The sequence below is a fragment of the Stegodyphus dumicola genome, chromosome 2 (genome assembly GCF_044657685.1).
Source record: "Stegodyphus dumicola isolate Sdum_Otavi_A_Nest chromosome 2, ASM4465768v1".
Lineage (NCBI taxonomy): Eukaryota > Metazoa > Arthropoda > Arachnida > Araneae > Eresidae > Stegodyphus > Stegodyphus dumicola.
The window spans coordinates 34,508,102-34,525,034 of NC_140769.1; the positions used below are offsets into that span (position 1 = coordinate 34,508,102).

At 32.4% G+C, this 16,933-nt stretch overlaps 1 protein-coding gene across 1 annotated transcript; it reads left to right on the forward strand.

Moving 5' to 3' along the window:
* Nucleotides 1–1,687: 1,687 nt before the first annotated feature.
* Pburs (bursicon subunit partner of burs) lies at nt 1,688–16,569 on the forward strand. The gene is made up of 3 exons (XM_035371763.2): nt 1,688–1,837; nt 6,109–6,396; nt 16,233–16,569. The coding sequence occupies exons 1-3, from the start codon at nt 1,718–1,720 to the stop codon at nt 16,389–16,391; spliced, it is 567 nt and encodes a 188-aa protein (XP_035227654.2). The 5' UTR covers nt 1,688–1,717; the 3' UTR covers nt 16,392–16,569.
* The last annotated feature ends 364 nt before the right edge of the window (nt 16,570–16,933 follow it).

The following is a 16,933-nucleotide window of genomic DNA, read 5'->3' on the forward strand; positions in this document are numbered from 1 at the left end:
TCTCGCGTGCTAGAGATAAAAATGTTTTTCTTTTTTCGTATAGTGCTCGCTTTGAAATCGCTGAGTTTGGTAACAAAAAATTCATTAAAGTTTTACAGAACATAAAACAGACTATAAAACAAATTCGAAATACAAAATTCGGGTATCCAGGTGCCCATGCTCGGGTGGAGGTTTACGTTATTTAAAATTTGATGGCTTTAGGTACCGTCATTTTTCACAATGCGAGAAAAGTACATATATTCATGCAAATTCTCCATTGTTTAATTTCTTTAAATGCAATGCAGAGCGATAATATTAGGTGGCAACATTTTAAAAAGCGATTAGCCGTTTATAGTGAAACGCCACAAAATGCCGTTTTCAAACTAATAGCCTTTCTCGGGTACCGCCCCTTTGGGCTAAAATAATGTTATGATGTTTGATGTTATGATTATATAATGTCATATTCTGACGTTGAAGAAAGTACGCGATTGCATGTGACGCCATTTTATGTCGAAAAACTTTCGTAAATGTCAGCATATTAAATAAATAGCTGCTTTTGGCGACTTTTTGTTTCAGGTTAGGATAATTGGCATGGCACGTTATTTCCCCGTTAATTCTTTTTCTGATATTGAGAAAAAGTTGTTATAGTGCATTAAATTTAAATAAGGACGTCATACGCATATGTGTTAACTTGAAGTGTCGAAAGTTTTTGTTTCCTGATTTGGCAACACAAAATTATTTACGAATGTTTTGTTGCTTCGAAAGAATGAACTGATTGCATTCATGTTGAAATGTTTTTATGCATTTTCTTTCAGGTGTACATAGAACTTATAAATTTTGCTTTGGCCTCAGACCGCTAGTATATTACACCCTCAGTTATTGCAAAAACATCTGTCCGATAATGAATTACAGTATACGATTATAAATTTACAGTATTTTTAAACATGAGAGTAAAACTCCAGCATATAGTATTGTTTAATTAGAGCTTATATGCTACATAAAGATTATTGGTAGATATAGAAAAATATAAATTGAAGTGATGGAATACTTTACGACTCATCGCTAAAATTCCCTTCAAAAGATTTTAAGAGACAGCTTTTGAGATAAGTTTAATATTTACAGAAATATATAAACGAGATCCAATTAAGGTTGAAGAAATAAATTCTTTTACATATCTGTAAAATTTTTATTTGAGTTAATCCTTCAAAACCGTATACCTATGTTGTTTTCATAATATGAGTGTGTACGAGGAGGTTTCCCTTAGAAAGTCCTTCCCCTTTGGCAGATAGCCCTCGAGGGTTTGCCATAATTGCATAAACCAAACCAAATCATAATATGCATTTTTTATTCTTTGTTATACAATTTTTTAGAGAATATTAATATATTGATATGTTTTTTAAAATTAGCAGTTTGTTCAAAATCTGTTCTTCCGCCATATTTCAATAACATAAAAAATTTTTATGAGAAAGATTTTTCAAAGTGTTAGATTTCTAAACTGTATTGACTCCCCGCCGGCAAGTGAAGTTCGAAACATTTACTCATGCAAAGTATCCATGAACCCTGCTGGTTTTCATTCACCAGTACTCTGAAAGTAAGAAAAGATTCTATTAATCTGAAGTAGTGGAAGGTTTGCTACAGAGTCATCGCTGCAGGAGTTAAAAATTCCCGCGGTGTTATAACTCTTTTCCCTCTGAGTGGCCACTTTATTTTAGGACACGCCCACTAGAATTATTTGGCTATGAAAAATGTACTGTATCATTCGAGGCAGAACTTTTTAAGTTGTGTCTTTGATGAAAGAAGTTGTAATATTTGGAGAAATTTTTCTTTGTCCAGAGTAATTTCTCACGCTTTGCTTAGGGTGAGTAATTAAATATACAAACAAATATGAAATGCATTTCGTATTCATTAGTATTCTGCATTTGTTCTTTTTGTATCATTCTTTTCAGAAGTACACGTTTGATCTGAAAATTTCTTTATATTTATGTTTGCTTTATTACTTCTTTCGAATAATATTGAATGTAAGAGCCTTTGAATTGTAAGAACCTTTGAATTACTATTAGTTATATTCCATTTTTCTAAAAGAATTTTTTTTAAGTGCTGGATTGAACTTTGTACAACTAAGTTTAACTAAAAAATTAACAATCATGAAACTGATTTCTGTCCTGTCCCTCTCCTCAAATATCATAAGCATTCTTAATTTTTACATAATTTAATTTTTGATAATAATTGCTATCATTTGAAAAGATTTTATATCAACATTAAGAAATTATTATTATTATATATATCAACATTAAGAAATTATTTTCCAACTTGTGTTCTTAGCAAAGCGTCTCTTTTTATGTTGTATTATGCGTTTTTCTTAAAATCTTCTAAGTTTTTAGCGAAGCAAAAAGGGATTTTAAAAGTGTGTGCGTATATGTAAATGTTTATAATCAAGGAAAAAACATTCCCCTTCCTCTTATACCGACTGACCAGAGGTTTCAGATTCTAAAGTTATATTGTAGATTTTTGCATAAGATTTTTGCCTTTATATCTTGCTTTGGACATAATTTCCATGTTTTCATTGAGTTACACAGACGTCCTAAATGTAGACTACGAAAATTTATTTCCACGAAAACAAGTTATTTTACCACAATAGACTGTACATTCAATTACATAATGAACATTTAATTTTTCACGTTGCCGCTACGACGACAGACGCATTATGTAAAGACTGACATCACATACTCATTTGTTTCGGACGAACATCGCTTTTAAACAATTTTAGTACCTGTTTTACCATTGAAAGAGGCACGTACGATTTTTTTCCTTTTTTTTTTTTTGGCGGAAAAACATGTGGGTTTTCCCATGTGTAGCTTGGATACGAGCCAGTTTCCTTTAAAAATCCTCCATGAAGGTATTCCTCCTTCTAGGCAGATAGCACTGGAGTTTCTATGCCTAAATCAATTAACGTAACGTAATGTAACTCAAAAAATGTAAGTCTTAGCGTTCAAAAACTAATCAACTGATCTCTCATCCTCAGCTATCACTTGTAATGGATAATTATTTCCCATTTACAGGTTAACCCCAAAGTGATCCTTGGTGAATGGCTACTTTATATAACGTGGCAAAGCAGAAAACTTGAACAAAATAGTTACTTTCCCGAGAGGTTTGAATGCATGTTACAATCTTAAGTCAAGTGTGATGCTCTGAGCCCTAAGCCTGTATCATTGCTGATCTAAGCCTGTATGATGATTGCTTATCTGTATAAGCCTGCGCCTTATCCCATTAAGCCTGTATCATCGCATAGCATCATTGTTACTCCACAATTTGTAACCAAGTCGTTTCTTCAGAGCTGATGACAGGTAAAAATCACTTATCCCCATATCGTGTTTCTAAGGTGTCCAGGCTAATCTCCCATTAAAAATCTGCAAAAGTTTTAAACTCAAAGCAGCCTTGTGTGGATGAGTTTCTGTAGCAGTCCAAAGTAATAACATTTGATGGCAGTGCATATACACCACGCATAACAGTATTAATTATTATCAACTTTACCCGGCTACATAGATAGTTGTACTACAGCCATTTGTACCCAGCTGAATATTTATTATATAATCTAAGAATAATTGATCTTTCTGATCCAAAACATCCATCAATTGCTCTGCTAGAATGGGCCTTGAAACATAGATTTTTCCATTCGTTCTTGCATGTTTCATTTCTAAAGCGAACCCATGCTTTCATTATCGGTGACAATGGATTTCTTTAAAATCAAGTCCGTAAACTAACGTAAATAACTGCAGAAACGGTTGAGCATATGCTAAGCATATGCTATTGCTTTTTACCATGTGGTCCGTGGAAAGCTCTCACAAATTTTATCCTGTATACGTCTAATGAATTTGAGGTACTGTTCAAAATGACATACTTGTTACTTTCAATATTCGAATCACTGTTATCATTTTGAACATTCGAGCCATTCGAGGGGCTGTTTAAAATATATTTGTCACATCAATCTTGCGCCAAAACATTTAGAATCGATGGTATTTTTACAGTATTGCATTATTAAAAAAGAAATTCTTGGTGCTTATAGAATAATTCAGATTAATAAAGATGATAAAAATTCGTGCAATAATGGCTGAATATCACCAAATTTTACGAACAGGAGACTAAAATAATATGTCATATGTACACACATACATACCTCATTTGCAATATATGACTTACTATATACGTTATCCATCACGGATGTAATGGACGTAATATATAATACATATTTTAATAAATTTTGTTTTTAGAACTTTTCTAAATTTATTTTGGGAATAGCTCTTTTATGGACGTAAAACTTTTACATTTTCTTTAAAGCTCCGTATTTTATACTATCATTCTTCTTTGAAAACCATTAAAGTCACATCAGAAAGAATATTATTATTTCATCAGAGTCTCCTAAAAAAAAAAAAAAAACAGTTCCTCCTACGAATCAATGTATTTGAATTCTCTAGTTTTCAATGATTTTATTTGAAAACTTAGTAAAATGTTTTCTGAAATTTTATTAGATTTATAGTTCAATTTGCTGTTATTCTGGATCAGTTTTTAAAAGAAAAAAAAATGATTTTAAGCTGATTGAAATTAATTTCAAATTTGTAGGACAAATATTTTTTATCATTTAGAATTAAAATAAATTTTATGTTATCAATGTCTATTCTGATCATTTAATTTTCTTTCATCAAAATGCGTTACGTTATCAATGCCTTAATCGACGACGATTGCTTCCGAGTTGCCAATTATTAAAACTGTTGGTATTCTTTTTGTACTAAGAAAACAGGGAGTTACGAAATTACTATAAGGAAAAAACCGGAAAAAAGTCATATTGTTAATTATGCAGAGGATGCTACTGTCATGTGCGGGAATTCAACGAATTGAGGAAATAAGAATGCCATGGAGCTGTCGAAAAGCATATGCTGGAATATGGTTTTAGGTTCGTCGTTAACTTTAACAATAATTTAACGTAAGATGAGACATTCGGTTCAGGCAGTACCTCCTACATACATTCCCGTCTATATTTTTATTTGACTTTGTTTTCTGAGTTAGCCACTTGTAGACATTGTTCAGTCATCAAATTAAGAAGATAAGTGATCGTGTGACGTATTTTAATACCACAGCTTTAGAAGTACATTCTTTTGCTAAATAAACATTTAAATCATCCATACACTTGTTTACTTACGAAAAGAAATCCTTAGAGGTATCAATCTCTTTGAAGTGTTTTTAATTTTCATATTGGTATCAAATAGAAAATTCTTGATTTTTTAGTTTGTAGTTAATTAAAACGTTATAAATACAGTTAACTATTAGAAATGATTAATTTAATATAATGAAAGGAAAAATGTATTAAAGTACGCTTTAATACATATGAAAAATGTATAAAGTATTTTTTTTTTGGCTGTTTTAGCGTGACTTCGCGGTGTAATGGTCAGCACGCGTGTAGTTCAGACAGACAGCAATGCCTAAATTTTAACATTTCAATCTTTAAGCCAAAATTTCTCTTCTAGCATTTTGCTTCCTTACGTAAATGAAAAAAAAAAAAAAAAAAAAAAAAAAAAAAAAAGGAAAATGGAAATTTTGCTATTTGAAATGATAAAAACTCAGTTTAGAGATAACGTCCAACTTTTTATAATTTTTATGGAGCTCAAGCAACTGGCAAGCCATAAACTTCAAATTATTGGTTACCAAGTTGAGTGGGATATAAGCTGGACAAGATAAGTACCTTTAAAAAATGCTCCTTGGTTGCAATATTTTAAGCTTTAACGAAGTGCTACAAACAAGAGCAAAACAAAGTGTCATCAGCTATTTAGAGTACTGAATCATTATATTAATAAAATCGGACAGGTTTTCTTTACATGAACTTATTTTTAGAAGAATAAATTAAGGAATAAATTAAGAATTTAAATCCATTCTTGCTAATATTTAAATATTTTTTATCTTATTTATATGTATAAGACATATATGTTGTTGGACATATAAGTCTTCCACACCAAACTCTATAAATTTGCTTAATTTTCAGTTTTATTTTTCAAGTTATGGATTCAATTGTTTTTAAGCTAAGTATTTTGCAATCAATCTGCCTTCACTTAAGTAATTAATATTTTACATTTTTTCCAGATGATTGCATCTCTGTCAACGTACTTGATCTTTATATGGTGTTTTCCTTACTTACTACATCTTACAAGTGGCCGAGAACAAAAAGTTGCAGAAGTTTCTGAAGTGTCAGGCACGTTCAAAGACGCATGTGAAACCATGCCTTCCACAATCCAGGTGACAAAGGAAGAATATGATGAATTAGGCAATGTTGTTAGAGCATGTGAAGGTACAATTGCAGTGACGAAATGCGAAGGCACTTGCACGTCACAGATTCAACCTAGCGTGGTCACTCCCACAGGATTTTTAAAGGTATTAAATTAAGAGGTCATATCTTTGATATAATACAGGAAAAGAAAAATATTTGATAATATAAATGCACTCTTTTCATAAGTAAGTGAATTTGGACGGTTAGATAGAAGTCCCACTCACACAAATATAGGAATCTTTAAATACTTTGTTGAATTTTTTTCTTGAACATTTTGCTATTCATGGTTTAGTTTATAAAACACTGTATTCTCTCCGAAACTTGCTACTTTAACAATGCCTTAATCTTTGAAAGAAGATGATGATCAAGGTGAAAATTTCGACGAATTAAATAGTTTGTGATACATTGTTTAGGACTTAAGTCTCATTATTGAGGACTACGAGTCTCAAACGTGAGCGAGAAGAAACGGTTTATTAAAGTGTTGTTACAGATGAAAGCAATAATTGTCTATCATTTTAAATTCTCTTTGTTTGAATTGTTTTTCCGCCGCAGTATCTGCAGACGACACTTGTGGTTTTTAACTGCTTTTTCTTCCTTTAAATGCTAATGCAGACTTTCATATCAGCAGCCTTTGTTTAGATTCAGAGCTGTAAAGGAAACAAGATTTTTGTTTGTCATAATTTTACGAAGCAACATATATTTCTTTTGATTTGAATCGTTTCTGTCACATATTTCGGGAGCGGCGGGTTAGGCGTTAGTTCGCTTTGCTGCTGTAGTTTAATAATTTTAAATGAGAATGGTAATTGTGTAACTGCTGCCTCAGTTTTTTAAAGTTGATAAAGTTCTTAAAGACCGAGCTGAGCTCTGCAGCGTAGAAACCAGATATCTGAGAGATAAGTGAAAAGGTTACTTCGATCTTTAGAGAATGTATTTGTTTTCCAATGTAATTGTTGATTAGTCGTCGAGGTGATACATTTGTTCTTGTCAAAATAGGGAGGCACTAAATTAAAAGATAGCTTTCTGGGAGAAATATACATTGAAAACGTAATCGAAAGACGCTGTGAAGCAGATATTAAAAAGCCATCCTCGGTACATTGGTAAAACTATAAGGTATTTCTCCCAACTTCTTGGCATGCCTTCGGGGTGTAGAGGTTTTGCACGCTGGGCCGGTGTTCCAGAGGTCCATGGTTCGATTTTGAGCGAAGGCGTTTGCTCATTTTTCATCTTGCTAACTTTTAAAAATACCTAATGTCTCTACAGTGGCGCCGGATTTAAAAAGGGTGGTGGTGATGATTCTTCCCACCCAAGATTTGGCTATTGGGTCCCCTAAAAATCCCAGTCGTCCTTTAAAAGAGGGCATATATAAGGTATTTCTCCCACCTTCTTGACGTGCCTTCGTGGTGTAGTGGTTCTGTACGCTAGACCGGTATTCCAGAGGTCCGTGGTTCGATTCCCGGCAAATGTGTTTGCTCATTTTTCATCTTGCTGCTTCGAAAAGTACCTAATGTCTCTACAAAATTTGCACGTTTGTTGAGAGAAGTATGTAACTGTATCAGTATTTGTATTCCTCTTTACTTGCTTTGGAAACATTAACTGTCCTGACTCGGAACAGGGAGCTTACTAAAGCTATGTTCAATAAATTGTGAAGTAGACAATACACACAGGAAGGGTATACGAAACCCTTTATTTTTCTCTCTTTACAATGATTTCCGGAACTTCGGAATACAGAGACCAATCACTTGTGGTCTGAACGTAAGAATATAAAAATATTAACTAAAACTCTAACTAAACTAACTTTGGATTAATAAACAAGTGCCTGACTCCAAGATTGGCCGTTAATTAACAAAAAGCCGTATGTAGTACAGAGAGCTGCTAAAACTACGATACGTTTAAAATTATCACGAGGATTAAACCTCTGGCCTTGAAGGCAACCAGCAACCGAGTAAAATTACTTTGACAAGCGGCCTGCTTCTAATAACTCCTTCCTCTCTCTAGCTTGGCAAAAAGCCACAACTTAAGTACCTGGCGTTAGCAAGACAAATTTGCATAAATAAGTTAAAAGCTTTTAATTCTGGCCGGAAGTAGAAAATAAGAAGTGATAGTAAAGATTTAAAATAAAATAAACGTTAGTAAAACTTAGGATCCTTATAACTGAAATAGAAAAGTAAGTATATCGAAGTTGGTTGCGTTTAAATGCTTTTTATAATCACATTTGATCACACCAGAATAACCTTGGAACACTTTTCAATTAGTACCCTACGAAAGTACGATTAAATGGCATAATGAGTACATAGAGTCTTAATGCTGGTTTTTAATTGTTGAGAAAAATAATTTTCTTTTAATGATCTAAGTGTTGAGAGGCTAAAGAACTTTTTTATTCTACTTATTTTCGAGAGCAAAGTATATTGGGCAATCAAGTGGAAAAAGAGCCATTTTGAAGTATTTGCAGATATTCTTGACAGGCAGCATTTTCTGTAAGATTATTTAATATCACATATACAGTTAATAGTATTTAAATTTCTAAAATAAGAGTTTTTAATTGTAGTCTAAAAGAATAAATTTCGCATATAGTATTTAATTTCTTATGTCCTCAAATTCATTTCTTTTCTTTTTTCTACCTTCGTGTCTGAGCACATAAAAAGTCCTAATCAGTTTTATAAATTATTATAAATATCTATACTTTTTATATATTTACGTTTTCTTCTTTGTATTACTACGAATTAATGTACATTTGTCTTATGCTTCTATTGTCGTCTGCAAGAAAATTCTAGAAATTGTCCTTCTATCTGCAGAAAAGGCATTAAAAATAATGGCGAGAATTTGCGAGGAGTCATAAAGTATTTCCGATATTTAGGTTAGCGAGAGAGCTCTCCATTTTGAGATCCATATTTCCCTCAAGCATTTTTAAGTGCTCGTATACGTTATTCTTTAAGTTTCGGAAATGTTATTTGCGAAAGTTGTTTGTTGATTTTGTTTTTAAATGTATCTAGTGCTATTGGTATTATCTTTTACTCTCATCGTGAAATTTCTCTAGAATTATAATAAATTTTCATTACCTTTCTGGCCATATAATGAAATGGGAACCGATAACGTTCTTTAATATATATATTAGTTATACTTTTCATCTCTATTGTTCTCTTTTCTTCTTAAAATTTTAAGAATAAAAAGTATATTTTCAAGATATAATTTCACTGAAATTGTCGCTGATTAATTCATTATATATAATATGTACAATGTTAGATTTTCGCCATATCATGCTGCCATGTTAATAAATATAATTGTTAAATACTTTATAAGTAGGTGAAATAATATGTTTAAAATTTCATGATTATTTGGATTAAAATCTTTTAAAGTCTGATGCTTTATTTTTCTTTACTGTTTATTAAACATATCGAAGAAAACTTCTTCCAAGTATTTGTTGCTTTCATTCTGCCGATTTGGCGTCGCAGCAAAATACGTGGTAAGTACTGTTGATTAAGCGAAATGTTTGTTGCGACCTATGTGAATTATATATCCAGTGAAATTAACGAATTCATTTGTGATGATAATAATCGTAGATATATTACAGATAATAATTAGTAGAGTTTAAATAATTGACAGAATTTTATAAGTATGAAAATCTTCAAGAAAACTTAGTTCATCATATCACGAAGCTTTCTGGGTGGTTTCGGCAGAAACAAAACAAAGCATAAGATTTGAAGACCAACAATGCTGTGAAACTCCTGTTTATTTTCTGTAGGAGATTTCTTTTTTTCGAATTTTTTGAACAAAAGTTATATGCTTTGCGAATCGAAATTTTAAAACGTATCTGGTTTAGTCCGTTTACCTGGAAAAAATGGGGACAGGCTTTTTGTATGGAACTGAATATAAAGTAGCATTTTTGATTGATCATTATATGGCCTTATCCTTACTACGCTGCTTTCGTAACGATAGGAAATTTTAGGGGATTTTAATGCCTACCTTTAAATTAATATTAAAACAGGTTTATACTGATTGCTTTTATTACGTGCATAGTTATTGAAATTTGTTTAAAGATCGTATGATTATTCGGTTGAAGTAAGGTGTAAGAAGACTGTATTCCTCACCTGCACCTTAAATTTATTTTCGAAATCCCAAGGAAAAAAACCAGAGTCTCTGACTCTGGTTTTTTCCTCTGACTTTTTTCCTCTGACTCGCAACTTTTCGAAATAAATATTCTTAAATTCCAGTTAATAGTTGCCATTGTATCGAAGCATAGTTCACTTCATTTAAAGAAAGAGAGCATCAAATTAAAATTACCGCAAAAATTCAACTGCAATATTTACTTTTTTATGCACTGCATAATTCCTGGTTATATGAAATAAAAGTAGGTAAATAAATGAAAACGTCTATTGACGCAATATTGCTTTCAGGAAGTACAATAAGTAATAAAAATAATTATTGATCTGACTTTCCTAAAATTATATTAGAGGTTAAAACTATCATACAAAAAAGTTAATGAAAGTCAGTTGCTTAAATTTTGTTTTCACACCTAAATGCTGGTTGAGCTACATGTTTAGGAGAATGCCGAGTAAAGGCGTTTAAGTAACTGGAAAAAATATAACTATTTCGTTTTGTCACACAAATCGTAAAAACAGCATATTTATGTATCAAGATTTTGGCGACTTTAGAAGATTCTTTCCATATCATGATGACTGTTGAACAAAATTTCCTTAGCCCAAAGAGGGTTGTCCATTAAATCCCTGGATTGAATTTCTTTTACAATCACTGAACAACGCTCAAAAGTATTCCTCCTACTATACATTTAGTCCAGTGTCAATGCCACTCTCCTAAAATGCCATGAAATATAAATTTTGTAACGCTATGCAAAACCTTTGCCTTTTTTTTTTTTTTTTTTTTTTTTTTTTTTTTTTTTTTTTTTTAAATCAGGCGAGTGTAGGGAAAGGATGGTACTAATTTTGGACAAAACTATTCCGGTACTACTGATGCTCTAGTTTCCAGTTTCACTTTTATGAGAGTTTTTTGTGAATAGTATCTCGTGAGTAATGCAGAACATTTATCAAAGACTCTTTAATCACAGTCTCATCCCAAAATATTGATTTCAGAAACTTTTTTCCTGAGTTCAACTGATGGAGTATCGCTCAGAATAAGGATAATCTTCCACATACTTTAATTATTACGTGCTCCACCGTTAGGCACTACACGGCAAGGAAGGCATGTACCCCGTGGAGCACTTTTTAAGAGAAACTGCCTCGTATCCACGTTAAATATGTGGAAAACCGCGGAAACGATACTTAATTATAGTTATCTCATGTTTATGTGTATACTAATTATGTTTGTTTGTTATTTTTGTCACACTGTAGAGATATTAGGATTTTTTTGGAAGCAGGCAAGAGGAAAAATTAGCAAACGCCTTCGCCGAGAATGGAACCACGGACCTCTGGAATACCAGCCCAGCGTGCAGAACCACTACACCACGAAGGCACGCTAGGAAGGCGGGAGAAATACCTTATATATTTCCTCTTAAAAAGAGCGACTGGGGTTTTTAGGGAACCCAATCGCCAAATCCTGGGTGTGGAGAGTCATCATCCACAACCCTTTTAGTTCGGGCGCCACTGTAGAGACATTAGGATTTTTTTGGAAGCAGGCAAGATGAAAAATTAGCAAACGCCTTCGCCGGGAATCGAACCACCACGAAGGCACGCTAGGAAGAGGGGAGGAGAAATACCTTATAACACCAAAACAGATGTTCAATTTAATTTGTGAATTTAAATTTGTATTGGAATTATATTGTAATCTCTTTATGTTCTACATCATTATTTTTAATGAATACTGGATGCGGAGCGTACGGTGGGATTACATAATGTACTACAATATGTAAACTCTAAATCATTTGGAAAGCTTCAGTTGCCATATCCTCAACATATCTTTGTAAATTCTAATAAAGCTTGAATTTTTTCTTCGTTTTAAGATTTAGGTAGTATGGATAGGTATTATCAACTGACCCATGATACATCGCTGTTGTCCGCCATGTTTTTACCTATACCTGTAGTCAGCCCGTTCGCCCAGACTCTAACACTGAACCGAACTACCAGTGTTTTACCACTCAGCCGGTGGTGGGTCTTCCCCAAACTTAAATATGTTCTTTTTAAGTGACATTACTACTGAATTGTCATTATTACTGGCGGCAGAACACTGCATTCTTGTCAAATATTGGTTTTGACATTTTGTTAAGTTTCCGTGACCGACATTTTAAACTTAAAAGTAAACGGGCACAAATGTATCTGTCATTATACATTGCAGCGACTGTCTTCGTATGTACACTATGTAGCGTGACATTTCATTGACATTTGCGCGAAGTTTCATAAATATCACACTGACATGCTACCGCATCTCCTGGCATTATTATATATGTTTTAAACAGAACTGTTTTTGATGAAAAGGCTGAGGGTCTGAAAATAACTGAACAGCCTTGATATTATTACGAGCTATGAATATGGGATTGTTTCTTTGAATAATTATTCTGAATCAGCCTGAAGAAGCTGAAAATTTATTATTAAAAAAATGAAACACAACAAAACAAATAACTGTTAATAGCTCAAGGAGAAAGCGGATATTGAGTAATTCTTTTCTAGTGAATAAGAAATATCATCAATATCCTAATCATTCACAAGGTAAATCCTGAAACGTAATACCATTAATTCTCTTTGCATCGCCAATCTCATGCGTACGGTGTTGCAAGGCTTTCTGGCAACTTCAGGAAAAATCGATCTTAGGGCTTCAAAAATGCGTTTTCCAGAATTTTCCGAAAAATTGCCAAACTGAGAAAAATCGCCAAATGTCCTAACTTGGTGATAAAAATTGCCGCTATCGACTGTCCGGAGTGCATTTGTCCATATTTTGCGTTACTTGAGCTTTTTTCTTTTTAGTCCAAAGGAGCAATTTACCCTGAAGGACTTTATATTTCGTTTGGCATTTTGCGTCGAAAACTTTAAAAGGCTGCATCACTTTTAAATCGTTGCCACCATATTATCGCCCTGTCTTATATTTAAAGAAATTAAATAATGAAGAATCTGCGTAAATATATATATGTTTCTCGCATTGTGATAAAACAACGGTACCTAGAGCCATCAAAATTTGAAGAACGTAATCTTTCATAGAATATGAGCATGCGGAAGCCCTAATTTGAATTTGAAATTTGTTTTATTATCGATTTTGTAACAATTCTACGAATTTTTCATTGAAAACTAAACGATTTCAAAACGAGCAATGGTAACCTGTACGAAAAAAAAAAAAAAATTTATCCCCAGCGCGCAAAACCATCAGGAATTCTAAAGATATGCTCATTTTAAAATTAATTTGCGATATTGCTGTTGAACTGAATTTTATAGTTTGAGTACATAGAACATGATAGATTTTAAATTCGGACGCAATTTAAAATCTGAAAAAATGTTAATTAAATCTTTCAGATTTTTTTTTTTTTTTTTGAAAATTAAACGTTGTTGGAGTCAGAATTGAAAGAGCTAATTTTATACGAGGAATGAGGACTTAGCATGTGACCACAAATTTTATTTAACACAAAACAAATTCTAAAATTATTATACTTAATGTCGCAAATAACTACATAAAACAATGCACATTACTCAGGAATACACAGAAGCAACAGTGCAGGCAAATGAATAAAAATCTTACAGAAACTTTCACGTTTGAAATTATGATGATTATTATTATTTGTCATCTTATTAATCTCTGAGATAGTTTCTGATAAAATGAGTTTGTCATAAGGTTTGAAATTAGATAAATTGTTGATGTTAATTTAGGTAAAGCACACAAGGTTTTCTACCGAGTGAGGGAGGCTACGTATAGGAACTCATTCATATTTACGTTATGCATGATTACAACTTCAAACAATTGCTCCATTTGCTAGAGCACAAAGAATTACCAACATTCGGTAGCTTGGTAGCTATCTTCCTGCTAATCGCTTCGCTTTTAGAAAGCATCTTTCCTGGGAGCTGTGGGAAATGATCAGTACCTAAATAAATATAATTTTTGACTCGATTCCATATTCTTTAAAGCGCTGAATTACTTTCCTTTTTTGTATTGAAATCACTACAACACAGAAAACTTCAACTTTTATTAAAATCTAGTACGTCGTTTAATGGACTTTGCTATTAAAATGTATGACTTCCAAAAACTGAACTATATCGTTCAAAATAAGGAGTATGATTACATTGTATTGAAAATTCCCATTTGCAATATATCCTTAATATGGAAAGCAGGGTCGTAACTACCATCGGGTCAACAGCGACACTGCCCCAGGCCCCGCGTCAGGAAGAAAAACCATATCAATTTCCTTACATTCAACAGACTGAATAATGTAATTTCGTTAACGATTTCGTTTTTCAAGGATAATTTTTCATGATAAATCTAAGTTAATTTTATCATTAAATGTAACTTCGTTAACGATTTCGTTTTTCAAGGATAATTTTTGATAATAAATCTCAGTTAATTTCATCGAGTTTTCCTGATGTATGCATAATATACTTTATGTATTTAACAGCTTGTATGACGTAACTAAGGTTGAACGATTATTTTCAAAACTGAAATTAATAAAAACCTATTTGTCAAACATTATTGGACAGAGAAGAAAATCAGTTTAGCTTTGTTCTCAGTTGAAAATACGAGCTCACATTTTGATAAAACGGTTAATAAATTTTCTTTCTTAATATTTAGAAAAAAGAGATTTTTGTAATCTCAATATAAAACTAAAGCATACTGAATAATTTGCTGGTAAATATTTTACCTTAATTGTATTGCATATTCTTTATATTGCGCTCTATATGATGTCAAGTAGCTTCGGATATAATATATTCTTTTTGCTTACTAGGATTAAACAAGAATAAAAAATAACATATAAAATCATCAAAAAACATCTATCGAAAACATTTTCATTCAATTAAAGTGCGTAAAGCTACTTTAATCATTAATAAAGCTGTAGAGACATAAGGTTATTTCGAAGCATGAATGACGAAAACTAACCATTTGACTTGACCTCGCTCTCGCGGGGACTTGAACCACGAACTTCTCGAATACGCGCCGTGTTGACCACTACACCACGAAGGCATGCTAAGAAGGCGGGAGAAATACCTTATATACCCTCCTTTTAAAGGGCTACTGGGAATAAGGGGACCCAATCGCCAAATCCTGGTGGTGGAGAACTTAAAAAGGTGGTGGAGAAATCCACCACCTTTTATAGTTCTTGCGCCTTTGTAGAGACATTAGGTTATTTCGAAGCAGGAAGAAGTGAAAAATGAGCAATGCCCTCACCGGGGCTCGAACCACGGACCTCTCGAATACACACCGACTGTGCTGACCACTACACCACGAAGGCATGTTAATTTAGTTTAGTTTAGTTTAGTGACGGAGGACGCGAGCACCACCGCTCTACCATGGCAGTTCGGAAGAAATACTTTATAAAGTAATTAACCATAACCAGGGGAAAAAGTTGAAAAGGTTGAGAGAAAAAATAAAGAGGGGGGGGGGGCGCTTTATCATCTGTTACCCTGGGGTCCCCAATCTAATTAGGACTCTGATCGATGCAAAGACAGTCTTTTTTTAATATAACAGTTAGGGTTTTCAAACGTTTTTTCCAAAAATACAATTTTTTATACTTTTTAAAAACTGATTTTGTTATTGGCATTTGGGTAATGCATGAAAAATTGCTTTAACTGGTTCAACACTCGCAAAAGCCGAAGACAGTATCATTTCACTAAATCATATAATCAGCAAATCACTGATTATCGCATATCCTATATGCACATTAAGCAAAGTTTCCCTATATTTAATTTTTGTTCTTAACTTATATGTCAGCACTTTTTATTTGTAGTACTTACATTCTTATTTTATATGCCTGGTGAAACTTTCATCCCAGCTTTATTCATGTCCATACCTGTTTTTGTAGGATTGTCATTGCTGTAGGGAAACTTGGATGAGGCAGAGGGAAATCTTACTGACAGATTGCTATACACAAGACGGTAAAAGAATTTTCGGACAGCAAGGAACAATGGTTATTCACCTGAAGGAACCAGAAGCGTGTAGCTGCCACAAATGCGGACTTTAATATATGTTATCTGATTTTCCTATTGGAAAGACTGTAAAAGCTTTTTGTGCTTAGCATATATATTTCAAACTGCCTGCAAATATTTTGTTAAATTAAAAATTGATGTAATTAATTATTCAATAATTTATTTTGATTATTTTAAAATGCGTATGTGAAAAATAAAAATGAAAAAAATATGCGATATTATAATTTTATTAAACTATTGAAAAATTTAAAAAACACATATTAACTAAATAAAATATTATCCATCAGATAACTTCAAAAAAACCTCGTAATTATGCATGGATAAATTAAAAAATGAGAAAGGGAAGAATATCATTCACTGCACACTGTTTGGACATAATAACACATTATTTAATTGTTAATAAGTTATTAAATAACAAATAATTATGGTAAATCATTTATAGTTAGAAATTATATATCATTTTATGGTTAGAAAGCTAATATGAATGAATTTTATTGCATTCCTTTAAATAGTACAGTAATTACTTTTATAAATACAAAATTTTATTTCTCACAAGATTAGCGTGAATTATTTCAGC